We start from the raw sequence: 14095 nt of genomic DNA, 5'->3' as shown, positions 1-14095 counted from the left end.
TGCATTCTCAATACTCATCCAAAAGCTAATGTACTTCCTCAAATTCCAAAGCCCTGTTATCATCACAATTCGCTTGCTTTTCCCTCAACATTCCATGCAGTTTTTGGTGCTGTTGACTGTTAAAGCCATCAAGACTTCTAATGTTTACTATTGGCCAAAGGTAAATGAGAAACCAATGTTAGACAAAGAATTGGATGTGAATTCCTTAACCAATAGAACTGATCTGACTGAACACCTTTTTCTTTTTAATTACTTGCTATAGAAAGAAATAGTGTATCAGACACAGATTTTCCCAATATTCATGCGTGGTCAAATTTTAAGGCCATTGTCTCACACAGCACATGAAGCTTTATTTTTATAGGCACAAAGAGAGGTTTTACTAACTTCTTGCCGGCTTCCGTAGAAGGTGTGACTGGGGTAAGAAGCGATTCTGATCTGGGCTGCCGATCCAGGATTCGGTCGGCAAGTTTGCGACCATTCTGTTAGAAGGCTGCGGCTTCTCCTCCACAGACGAAGTGATCACCATCTGAAATGCTTATGCGTTGGCCAGTGATATCCAAAGAATGACTCTAATCAAGTTTGTTGGGGATCCCAAAAAGTACTGAAAAAGTCGCTGACATCAAGTATAGAATAATCCGTCGCACATGCCTACAACTTCAGAAAATAATCCAGTAGGGTACATCCAATGGTAACTAAACTCAAGTTTGAACCATAAAGGCAAGTTATAGAGATTAGGATTTAAATTTACGCACAAAAATATCTTTTAATTACTTGCGAAATCCTGAAGTGACAGACAGAAGAAACTGATGAACGAAAAAGGCACCATTTAGTTATTTCAAACACCGTTTCATTTCTGTTCTTGCTATTCCCTTTATTACTATAATATTCTAAGGCAATGGATTGGGTTTCAGGCAACAATGCTCACTTTTGGCATAAAAATATACATATTCAAACTATGTATGTCTTGTATAGAGCTATATATATATATATATATATATATATATATATATAATCTGCAACACACACACACACATAGGATATATTTCTCTGTTTATATGGGGATGAGCTTATTTGGTTACTAAAGTTTGATTTACTTGTACTGTATCTAGATTCATTGTCCCACAATATGGAGTGGATTCCATTAGATAAGATATCAATAACTTTTGGAGAAACGGTTCAAATGAGTGGGATAAGATTGAGATCCTTGTTGAGACAGAACCCCCCAATTTTCCAATCCAGATAATTCAGCAGCTGACAAGGAAACCAGAGCTGAACCTGAAAGTGTTGGTAGCCTTAAGGGTGTGGGTGGGGGTCTCAATTTTCAACACCATTTACCCCATCACTCTTGCTAAAAATAGCAGGCGTTTCTTATATTCTGTCTAGGTATCCTACAGTAGCTTATTTTAGTCAAAAAAAGGCAGGTGCGTTTGGCAACAATGGTTGTGTTGCCACTTTCCTCAGTTACAATCTTAATCCTGGTGAGCAAAAAAATGCAGCTCCAGGTAAGGTGTCAGTGACTTCCTTATGGGGAAAAAATAGTTACCCTTCCCCTTGAATGCAACTGGCAAAGTCTGCAGGTGTACCAGCGACCTTATAAGCTGGCAAGTCAAAAAGAAGAAAAGGGGAGGAGAGTGCCAGGAGCTCAAGACATGGGTGACAACAATCTATAGCTTGTGATAAATGTTTCCGTAGGCTGCAGGATCAAAACAAACACGAGCAAGCACAAATAACTACGAGGAGTCAAAGTGCTGAAGTGCAAGTTACAGGCACAAAAATGTAAAACTACTGGAGAATGGAATAAAACTTGCCGATTTCACTATGATACTTTTTCACAATACAATGTGGGTGAGAATAGAATTTAGTCTCAATTATAGAGCGCTAACGTCAAACGAATAGACAGGTAAGTTAACACAGAGACTGCGATTCCCATCGCACAACCTCTTCAGTTCTGCGAAACGTTTCGGTTGCGCGAATGGCGTTTAAATAATATGGAAAAGATATCCAGAAATAAGTCCAAACAATCCAAACGTCCAGTTCAAGCAGTGACAATTCACTCAAAAGTTAGGATTATAATGGTGGGTGTTCGCGTTGTTGTCCCCCCGTGCGCTGTCAAGTCGCCTCAAAGAACAACAGATCACCGTTAAGTTCGCGACTGACAATTTTCAACTTTCCGTCGACCATAAAATAGAATTCAAAGCGTCACCAAGCGTTTTCGTGAAGAACATCAGCTGGCAAAAAAATTGACGTTACTTCCATCCTGAGCTGTCACAGGGATCGCAATTCCGTGCAGTGTAGTCGGTCTTCCGCTTGCGCTTTCACAGGTTAATTTGCCCTCGTATAACGTTAACTCCCGCTTTTGGATATCAACCCTCAACCGTAACGCTCCTTTCGTTTTAACGCTTCTTCTTGCTATTTGTTTTCCCTGTATAAAGTCGTTCTTTTCCACCCAGTCTCAAATCATACTCGCTGCTTGCCCGTTATTATTCCTTGTTGTCGAGCCTCTCTGGCCGGCACAGGATCCACACCCTGCAATGAGGATTGTTCCATCCACATTCAAGTGTAGGGGGGATCTAGGAGAGCCGCTCTTTGGAGGAGCTCGGTTGACGCAGCTCCCCACGCTTCAATGTTTAAACACCAAAAGCGGAGGGCTGCCTGAGAACCATGAAACACGTTTCAAAAGGAGTGACGCATGACTATGTGCTTATTTACCCAGATTTCATCAGATCAAACAAGGCTTCACCACAAAACACATATGCATAAGCATTTATAAGACCCTACATCCCTATTTTCAGTTTAGTAGCGCCACGAAGCCACTTCTCTCCATTTATAGTAAGTCTGCAGATATAGATATTCACACAGCGTAGACTGCTGGAATCAATAAAAAACAAACCTCTGAACACAATTACAATGCTTTTATTTAAGCGAACAAGTGTACACCAAACAAACATCATGAAGGCATAACTTTTGTAATGCACAACGCTTTAACGAGGTGCGAATTATGAGAGGTTGAACCCTCTCAAATGAGCTAAAAAATAAGGTCTTGAAAGTGTTTTCACGTATAATGTTTCAGTAAGCACAAAAGGTAATCAGATTGCACTAAATGTATATGCTAATGTAGTTATTACGAGTCAGTCAGGTAACTATAGTAATCGTTGGTTTGTTTACAGCGTTAGGGACCCTTTCAGACTGATGCTTCCGTCATCAGCATCGTAAAAAATATTTGTTTTAAATGTATGTATATTTATAACACTATACTGTGCATTATATTACCTTTACATCAATTTACAAAAAAAACGAATTAGTTATACTGAGTGTGTTTCTAACGGAGTGACAGTCAAATTGACATCTTTCTGTTTTAATTGAATGTCTGACTGCTGTTATCAATATCTCTATTTTTTCATCTTTTTAAAAGTGGTGAAAACACTATTGTGGAGTTTTAATTTTGCTATTTGAGCAAATGGGATCACAATATATATTTAATGTTATTACAAGTAAAAGACAAATTGGGAGCTCAAGACTAACCTCAACATTGTGCCCATTAAATTACTGACAAAATAAGCAACTGGAAGACATTTAATCATTTGTACACACACTGCAACGTTTTGCACAGAAAACATATACAAACAACAAACACATCAAGGTCGGCACTAAATACCCCCAAATGAAAATATCTTTAATAATTAGCCTAAGAATTCATAGCCCGATGTCATTGACATAATTTGAAACATTGAATTCTTTATTTGTAACAATAGCTTAGGGAACTGTGTGTATATGATAAAGAAGTTATTTTTCTGTGCCCTTTAAGTTTCATCAAACTTTTCTGTGCTAAAGCGCGCACACACGCCGATGTTCCCTTCCACAGAAACTGCTCCTCAAAATCTCCCCCTCCTTCCTGCTAACGCGCGTGCATGGGTGCTACATTCTCCACCCCCTGTGCGCGCGTTCGTAGGGTCTGTTGCTATCCAACGCCACGGCAGCTTACGCGCGATTGGTCAGAACTGGTCCCCGTTGCTGTTTGAATTGGTCAGCTTGGTATGTGGGCGGAGAAGAGACGAGAGACTGCCCTTTCCCCTAGCTCCTTGTTGTCTCCAAAATACGCCGCGGAAACAGGATGACGTGCCCACGGAAATAACACAAGACTTCAGGTAGAATGATATGAGGGGGAGAGACAACAACGAAAAGTTGAGAGAGAGAGAGAGAGAGAGAGAGAGAGAGAGAGAGAGAGAGAGAGAGAGAGAGAGAGAGACTCCTGTTTCGTTCATCACACACGAAACGAGAGGCTGAGAATCTATGTGAGAATTGTTGCATTAGGGCAAACTTTTAGTGATCATTAATCACTTATATTAATTTTTAACTTAGTTATCATACTACTGCACTGAAAAATTTATAAAATATCTGTATCATAAAAAAATTATGATAAGGTTGAGATTTAACAAATAAGAAGTATCAAACATCAAGAGCATTTTTTTAGCTTATATAAGCTACTTCAAACTTGTATCCATGTATATTGTCATTGTATATTACAAATAAAATAAAAAGAGCTCTGACAACATGAATAACTTGTGAAGTCTTAGAATGCATATACTTTATACGGAAAAAAAAACATTTATTGGGACCGTTCTTAAAAAATCAAAACTTAATTATAATGATATATTATGGCCTCACATACAGCTTACCTTCCTGCACTGTACAGTTTTAATTTGCCCGCATTTGTACTATGTTCTGTACATTAAGAAAATATGTTTAATGGGTCTATATTTATTTATTTTAATTAGACCATATTGTGGTTAGGAAACATGTTCAAACCCCATAGCGAGCGGGTTGGTAATTCCTCTCTGTTCTCCCCTAAAAGAGTATAAGGGAGGGGGTCGATGGTGGTGCAAAACGAGGTTAACCATGCCGTCATTCATCCTCCATGACTCCACAGAAGCTCGTTTATATGTATCTATCATGTATCTTTCTCTTGCTAAGAGAAAAAGATCGATATGACTATTTTAAGTGATATGCAAGCGTCTATCCATTTTAAATTTCATGTATTAAAATAAATAGTTCACCCAATTTGGAATCATGTGCAAACAAATTCTATATATAAGTATAGTTAAAAAAGGGAAAACTCACTAATGAAAGATCAAACGAATTAAAAGGCTATATTAATATGAACACACTAAACAACATTTAAGTAAACTAATAAAAAAATAATATAGCTAAATGACGAAATTATATTCAGTAGCACTGAATGTATTAAAAAACTAATTTATGTGAAACAAAAGTATGTTTTAATATTATTTAATAACATTATTAGTCGCTAAATGCGTACAAAAAATACTGAAATAAATGTGGGTATCTTAATATAGTTTGCTTTCAAATAGACTTTAGTTTAAACTTCAAGAAATTCAACTTTCCTCCTTTCTCTCCACCGCTACAGCAGTGCGCACCCCTGTGACAGCTGCGGCAGCCCCTTATGTGTCACATTGTTATTTTGGTTTGTAAAGCATAAATGTACAAATAAACGTCTACGTGTATAAGTGAGCTGGTTCTTGAGAGAAAATGTGACTCGGTTCCAATAAATCACCTTTGCAAAGCTCCCAGACACCCGAGATTAAAAACGCAAGGCGAAGATTCCGGGACTCACGTGCCTTGCAGCAAAATTCCACCCGGCAACTACACATTGTACCATGGTAACAGCCCTGCCATTGGTCCCGGGTGCGTTTTGAAATGACCAATGGGAGGGCCGGCAGCGGGTGATGCGTGTTGCTAGGTAAACATGATGCAGTGGGAAGATACGGTAGTCGAACTTCACTGAAGAAGCTAGCAAGCGCAAAAGGAACGGCGGGGTAACACAGCAGCGAATTACAATTACACTGCGGGGAGGTTGCCGGGGTTGTGTTTCAGCTCTCCTCACGCCAGAGATGTTTTTTTTTTCTCGATTTTAAAGTGTGCATTACAGAGTTACATCTTTCTGTTTGGACACATGCAAGTTAAATAAGGCAACAAAATGGGCTTTATAGGAGCAGAAGATGAGGACGACATGCTGACCAAAACAAATCATATACTTTTCAGTGCTTTATTTTCAACCTCCTTATTGACAGGCAGAATGGCCAGATATACATCACAGCACTCCAGCAAACACTTCCCATTGGCAAATGGCTCGTCTAACGTTACCAACAGTGAGATATTTACAATGAAGTAAACCTGACCTCTTAATCCCTAAATATTAAAAATAGCCAACTAAAGTGTGTGCTTTCTTTGGACCACCTCTATTCCATATATCCAAGAGCAGTAAAACAAAACATGCCAATTATAGAATGAACACTTAAAACAGGTGGGAACATCTAGATAGGGTCTAAGCAATATTTCTTAAAAAGTGCCCTCCGGCATTCAAATGGCAAACACAAAGACAATAAACGTTTAAATATAAACTATGTTAATATTAAACAAAGGTTTTATTTAGTTTTTCAGTTTATCTACAAGTTGTAAGTGAGATAGACCTCTTTGTTGCGCTCAATAATTAAGTGGTTTATGTATGTCACTCAATAGCATGGTATAAAAGCACATGCACAGAATCTGAAGCTGTAAAAAACAGAACAGTTGTCCTCATTACACTTGTGTTACCTGTGACAAAAATGGCCCAATGTTGCTAGTGCCATGGAAGTTCTGCCAAGAAACCTAAGATGGGCTAGGTTCAAGTTTACCATTACAGAAGTTTGAAGTTTCATCCATAAATAGGTTGCATGAGGTGCCATGCTTGAACAGTTGTGGACACGAACGATAAAGATGTCCAACACTTAGGCCATGGCACCAGCATTTCAAAATCACTTTCAAGTCATAGCTGAGCTGTCACAACTTTAGGAATCAAAATACTTGCATAATTACAAAAACAATGTTAGACTAAATCTTCAACGTTGTTTACGGACACATTTACAAAAACAGAGCATCATGTATACTACCATTGAAAAGTTTGGGGTCATACTTAAAAAAAAAAAAGAATAAATTAATACTTTATTCAGAAAGGGTGCATTACATCAAAGAATCCTGAACAAATGTATCAACTGTGTACAACCTGTTTTTAATGATAATAAGAAAGCACCAAATCAGCATATTAGAATGGAGACACTGTGACACTGAAGACTGATGTTGAAAATTCAGCTTTGCCATCACAGGAAAAAATAACTTTTACAAATTTATTACAATAGAAAGCGGTTATATTCAATTGTAATATTTCACAATATTACTGTTTCCCATCCTGTATTTTTGATCACATAAATGTAGTCTTGGTGAGCAGAAAAGATTTCTTTCAAAAACATTACCAAATCTCCGATACCAAACTTTTGAAAAGTAGTATACGATAGACAGTTTTTGGATAGTATATTTATTACACAGCTTTCTGGAATACTTGATTCTGATTGGTCAGTAGCAGAAATCATCCAGGGCATCACTGTACAACTGTTCAATCGTTCGGAAAAACAGTTTCCTACAAAGTTGTCTCATGTAATTCTCTCCGCACTCTATACAAATAAGATTATTTTATTATTTAAACTAATATTTTCTATCCATGAATTTACTTATTAATAATAATATTATTAATTAACTATTATTAATTAACTAAAAGTAGATGTACTAAGCCAGATAACGTAAAGTTAGCCAGTCATTATCTCAAAATAAACTTCATGTCAGGCCCTGATCATCATATTGGGGTTTATTTTGTGATAATGACAGGTTGACTTTTCCTTTACATTAGATATTATATGACTGAAAAAAGGTATGCGTGTGTGTATTATACATATATAATATAAATTTTGTAACTTCAGTAATATAATATTTGAACACAATGAATAACAGGGGAAAAATTGTTTATTTCAATGGCTTTATAGTCTTAAAAACATAATGATGAAGTGATTGAGTCACAAAATGCTAAATTATTAAATATGTTCTGGTAATAATACATGGGACACAATGATCAGGAAAAGACAAAGCTTGACAGTATCAGTCCACACGTGTCAGTGCACTTACGCCTGACCCTTTCGTGGAGCGAGACGCAGGAGAATCCCCACTGTTAATCCCTGATGAGCCTTCCCCCCACCCTGCCCTCCCTTCCTCAGTGCGACCTTTCACCTGAAAACCACACATAACAGTCACAAAGACACTCAATGAGAGAAACAGCGAGGGCGCTGTAGCCCAGGCCACACCAGTGTCATCCTTTTTGGTGCAATTAATCTACTTTTTTTATGTGGGTGTTTTTTTTCTTTTCTACAAAGAGTAAACTGCTTTAATGTATGCATTAGGCTTTCTAGAGTTCAGGGAGAGTTCATAAGAGTGATCAGGTTGCTCATGGGTCATTCCTACAGTGTCACTGGAAGCCTTTGGCTGACATAACAATAAGCAGCAACAGATAAATATTACAGAATTTTACATACAGAAATAAAATTCCTTCATGTTAAAATACACTATACTAATACAGCTTGTAAATCTACATAACTGGTGATACCAATGTTTTACCAGGGATTAAAAGAGAAAAGAATGCATAGGGCTGTGATAATTGAGAAGTTACTGGTGGTCCCTCCTCTGCTGCCTCTAGTGGCCAAGCCAGTTCACTGCATGAAGGGACAGGAAGCACTGGCAGTGGGAGAGAAAAGCCTTTTTAGATCAGCACTTGGTGAATCTGGTAAATCCGTGAATCAAGGACGGCTAGTAAATTGTTTTCAGCCACTGGCTTGTTTCTAAAACACACACACACACACACACACACACACACACACACACACACACACACACACACACACACACACACACACACACACACACACACCTATTGACAGCATTTTTTCAAAGCAGTACTTGGATTCCCAAAAGTCTTTAAAGGAAGAGCATAAAAAATTAGTACTACAATTTTTTATAAAGTCTGAAACAAAGTTTAAGGTGGAGTATGCAAGATTGCTAAACTTTGCATCACCCGAGAACAAATGAACACAGGCCAAATTTCTCAAAGTTTTCTGTACTACGATTTACAAACAGACTTAAAAATCTCTTCATGAAAAGTTATGGCAATAATACACATGTAAACTAGTAGTATTTTTGGCTGTTTCTTTTTAGACTATGTAGTATCAAGGTTTACAGAACCAAAAAATAGCAACTCAGTAATTTACACAGGAGTTGATGAACGTGATCTAATGGCAGGACTGGAATAAACTGAGGCCATTAGATTTGTCAAAGGACAAACCCATTAAAACAAATCAATCTAAAACACATTACATATCTCTCCCCATTGCAAGGTATGAGTGCTATAGAAAAATCTATTTGCAAGGAAATGATGCCCAACTTGAAGATTTCGGGAAAAAAACGTATACAAGTTCAACTGCTTTGTCTTTCACCTCATGTTCACACATAAGCAGCCAAATCTTTGGGAGGTTTGACACATTTATTCAATGTAATTTGCAAAGCAAAACAAACCGTTAGGGTAACAAAACAAGTAATTGATATGTCTCTGACAAGTTTCAGGGTAGCGTCCAAAAACAGATATCAGGGTATCATATCACTCTACTTAACAAAGACATCACTGTTCAATTGGCCTGTTATGTAATTGATCAAAAGGTTTACACTCAATAAACGGCTTTAACAATCATTCCTCACATCACTGTAATTTCTGAGACTTCTTACCCTTCCAAGTTCTCTTGCCCTCTGGAGTTGTACTTTTTCCCAGTCACACTAGTTAATACAAAATGCCCACATTCGGAGCTGGAATAAAAAAACAAATCTTTCTTTGGGAGGTTTGAAAAAATGATTAAATGTAATTTAAGCAAATTATATTGAGAACAATGTTCAAACCCCACAAAGGCTTGGCTGCCCACATGTGATGAAAGACAAAGCAGTTGAACCTCTTGTATAAACTACAAAGCCTAAAATATTTTATTTATTTTTTGCTATTTTTGTAAAATATTAATTAGCAATTGTAGCAACAGGTCAAGAACTAACTAACTTCCACAAAAATAAATAAATAAAACCAATTTCCAACAGTCCTGATCAGCATCTCAATATGCTCTTAAGAAAAGTGAGACACTCTGATTAAAACAAACGCGCATATGTTACACAAAGTATGTTAAACTTATTTGTATGTAAAAGAGTATGTTAAACATGTTAATGAAATGGTCAACATTTCATCAAATCTAATATATATATATATATATATAAATAATCTTGCTCGTCTACTGTAATCTTTCATAAATATGTTATACACTCTCCATCTCTGAAATTTCTTTCCTTTTCTGCTAACGTCACATGTTAGGCAGCATGGGTGAAATAATGCTGCCAAATAGCATATATTGTTTTAGCAAACTTACATTTCCATATGATAGTAACATCTGCATTTGCTAACATTATAAAAGTAAAATTGTTTGCAAATGGTAAGTTAAACTCTTCCAGTCTAGATAGCTTTTTTGGCTAATATCCATTTATGCATTAATACAAACAGATTTAAAACTGAAACAGATTTAAAGCATCAAGTTCAAAGATTTATTTAGTTCGTGCACAGGTAGTTTTCAAGAGCAGTGCTTCTGAACATGCAAGAATAATAAGGTTGACAGCTAACATCCACCATGCTCCTTTTTGGATAAAACATACCCCTAAAATTGGAACTTTCAAAACCGCAATTCTTAGAGCTTGGTCCACATGAAAACCTAACGCCCCACTGCCACCTCACCTCTCCTCTTCTTCCACTGTCTGTTCTATTCCTCCTATACTGCACATACGATGTGATTAAGCTTCTGTTAAGCCAGGCATAATCTCTAGAAGCTCTGGCTATTTAATTCTTGCTGTGCCAGCTTAGAGCAGTCATGGAGCCTGGCAAGGGGTGTGTGCAGGCATGCAGGCACACAGACAGGCACTTTGGCTGTCACAGTCAGTGCATGAAGCAGTCTCACACTCCCACGTTGATAACAGGACCTTTACATGGACACATGCAGTTTACTAACCATGGGCTTTAAAACAGGCATGTTTCAAATATAGGCTACCATGACGTACATACAGATGTTTAAGGACGGGCACATGTGCACATCTAGAAATGCATGCATGTGCACAGACAGCCACCCTCTTGCATTCAAGTAATGAAGCAGACTGATAAATTTGACAATTTGTGGAACCTGTTTATGCAGTATGGGTTATATAGCCCAATTCGGATGGATGTTGTCTATAGGTAGGCCAGCGTTTGGGACTAGGATCACCACAACCCTGTGTCCATCACCTTAGGGTACTACAACTACAGCTTTTCCTGAAATACAAAATAAGCAAAGTTTCTGAATCGCTGTATCACCAATGTGTGTGCAACATCTAACATTTCTATCTTTGGCAAAGCGGTCCAAAAAGACAGCTGGATAAGATGGTGGCCAACCTGATGGCGAACGTCACAGTCACTGTATGCAAGAGTTGTGTAGGGGATGTGTAGTAGACTGTATGCAGGGCTGTAAAAGGTATTAAAGTGCTAGTTCACAAAAAAAGACAATTCTGTCATGATTTACTCACCATGATGAATAACATTGGACCCTATTGACTTTTAAAGTGTTCCACAGAAGAAAGTAAAATGGGTTTGGAACAACTTGAGGGTGAGTAAATGACAGAATTTCCATTTTCAATTTTCATGAACTATCCCTTTAAATTGTGGTAAAATTCTGTCATCAATTACTCACCCTCATGTCGTTCCAGACCGTAATGCTTTCGCTCATCTTCGAAACACAAATGAAGATATTTTAATAAAATCTGAGAGATTTCTGTCCCTCCATTGGCAGCTACGCAACTGACATTTTGATGCTTTAAAAAGTTCATAAAGAGATTGTAAAACTAATCCATATGAATTGAGCAGTTTAGTCCAAACTTTCTGAAGAGACACAATTGCTTTACATGATGGACAGACTGTATTTAGGCCTTTATTCACATATAAACATTCATCAACTCGCACATAAGTTGGTAAGAGGAACCTCAAGCATGTTTCCTTGATGTGCGAGAACCAATGAGGTTCGTTCTCGTGTTACACAGCACGATTGAGCTTCCGCAAGAGGTCTGCTCTTAAACATCAAACAGGTTTGGTTGAGCTTCTGTTTTTGTTGGCTGATCAATGTTTAAACATGAATAAAAGCCTAAATTCAATCTGTAGATCATATAAAGCGATACGGCCTCTTCAGAAAATCTGGAATAATCCGCTCAATTCATATGGATTAGTTTTATGATGTCTTTATGAACTTTTTGAAGCACGAAGTGGTAGCTGCGTGAACTGTCAATGGAGGGACAGAAAGATTTATCTCAGATTTTATCTAGAAATTTGTGTTTCGAAGATGAACAAAAGTGTTATAGGTTTGAAACGACATGAGGGCGAGTAATTGCTTAAATTTTTTGGGTGGGAGGGTGAACTAACCCTTGGACCATGGACCCAGGACTACGGTCACCCCATCAAGCGATACAAACTGATGCTACATCCTGACATAATTACAGAATAAGCGCCAAACAAGTTTGACTAATCAACACTGGTGCAACAGACTAAAATAAAGCTGTGTGGCATGTTCTCAGTTGCTCCTGATTTCCTTCCTTCTCCTCTCATCTCTTCCCCCAGTCCTGACCCACTTTCATCTCCCTTTGAAAAGAGAGTGACCCAGCAATGTCCCTGATGAGGATCCTATACTGTTCTGCCCCGCACTACCCCCACGTCACTGTATCCATAGAGACATGGGCCGTGTAAATACATCCCATATTCAACAACATACAAGCCTATTGAGTGCTGCATGTATTAGAGAGGAAGAGCAAGTGAGATTTACAACTTATTCATTCCAAAAATTGGCCATAACAAACACAATATTCTCTCATTAGTGCACTAATAGCGAGATAAAACCTTATCATACTCAATATGAATTAAAATTAGTATATATATATATATATATATATATATATATAGTGTCTATATTTAAAAACAGGCATTTTGACAATGCTCTATTCATTTACATTTACATTTATTCATTTAGCTGACGCTTTTATCCAAAGCGACTTACAATTGCTATATACGCCTCTGGAGCAACTAGGGGTTAAGTGTCTTGCTCAGGGACAAATTGGTGTCTCACAGTGGATTCGAACCCGGGTCTCTCACACCAAAGGCATGTGTCTTATCCACTGCGCCATCACCACCCCTTTATTCATACTTTGCACGTGACGTCAGAAGTACTGGCTGGGGCGGGCAAGAACGTCGTTCTCTAGCAACGAAACCCAGTAAACTAATCAAGAATCTTGCCAGGACGTCGCCAGTTTTAATATACAAAAGTTGGTGTTTTGAGTTGTAAACGACATGCCAGATAGTTTTTGTGCGATTGGATGCACTATCATTCAGCATAATCGGGTTAAGAACGTGCATGTAAACGCGCTCATTCCCGAAAGTGAAAGTAGAAACGGACTGAGCTTTCAGCATCTGTCGCTGCATTAACGCAGTGTTCTCTCAGAGACGACGATGGATATAACAGTATAGTGACGACTATCTTAATTTACTGGCTTAATATTTCTCTTGTGGACCTACATTAATGACAGTAAAAAATTAGAAGAATATTTCTTTTTAAAAAAGTGATTTTCACAGATGGCAGAGTTGTGTTGTTCGTGAACTAAAGACTGTTTTTAGGCCTATATCATTTTAGTGATATTATTCATATTTAGTAATTGTATTGTTTTTAGTGTTATTAGTGTCATTAAACATTTTGTTAATGTGCTATGGAAACAAAATAGCCTCACTATATAATTTATTGTAGTATTGGCCATTTTGTCAGCGTTTGTTGCCCGCCAGGTATCCATGGTAGTCACGTGACTCCAAAGTATGAATTGTGACAGTCAGATCACAATAGATTTGGTCCAGAAGGCTTAACTTCTAACTTTCTGGACAAGTCTGCAGTAAATGCAGAACTAGTAAACCCGGTCCCATGGTGAATTAAATCATAGCAACAGTTTGTGGCAATATAAAACACAGACCTCAACGCAAAAATAAATACAATTACTAAGCTATAGCTGCATATAGAGTAGCTCAAGTTACCCAGTTCATCAAACTCCTAATCAAACGGCCTTTTTGCAATTCAACTAGTAT

General features: G+C 37.7%; 1 protein-coding gene across 4 annotated transcripts in view; it reads right to left on the bottom strand.

The window, feature by feature from the left end:
• The window catches only part of dyrk1b (dual-specificity tyrosine-(Y)-phosphorylation regulated kinase 1B), a 45042-nt gene that overhangs the window by 19965 nt on the left and 10982 nt on the right, over window positions 1-14095 (bottom strand). Inside the window, exon 1 of one of the 4 annotated variants that reach the window (XM_077214885.1) lies at window positions 385-950. The exons of 2 other annotated variants lie outside the window; for them this stretch is intronic. In XM_077214885.1, the coding sequence (XP_077071000.1) occupies window positions 385-526 (142 nt within the window). In that variant the 5' untranslated portion in view covers window positions 527-950. Of the gene's footprint in view, window positions 1-384; window positions 951-14095 lie in introns of those variants that run through there. One more of the 4 variants, XM_077214884.1, reaches the window with a different exon arrangement.

Source organism: Siphateles boraxobius, unplaced genomic scaffold, assembly GCF_051911475.1.
Source record: "Siphateles boraxobius isolate OS27281-9 unplaced genomic scaffold, OSU_SipBor_1 68, whole genome shotgun sequence".
NCBI classification, from domain to species: domain Eukaryota; kingdom Metazoa; phylum Chordata; class Actinopteri; order Cypriniformes; family Leuciscidae; genus Siphateles; species Siphateles boraxobius.
Note: the sequence above shows the minus strand (reverse complement) of the source record. Positions and strands in the feature narration are given on the sequence as shown.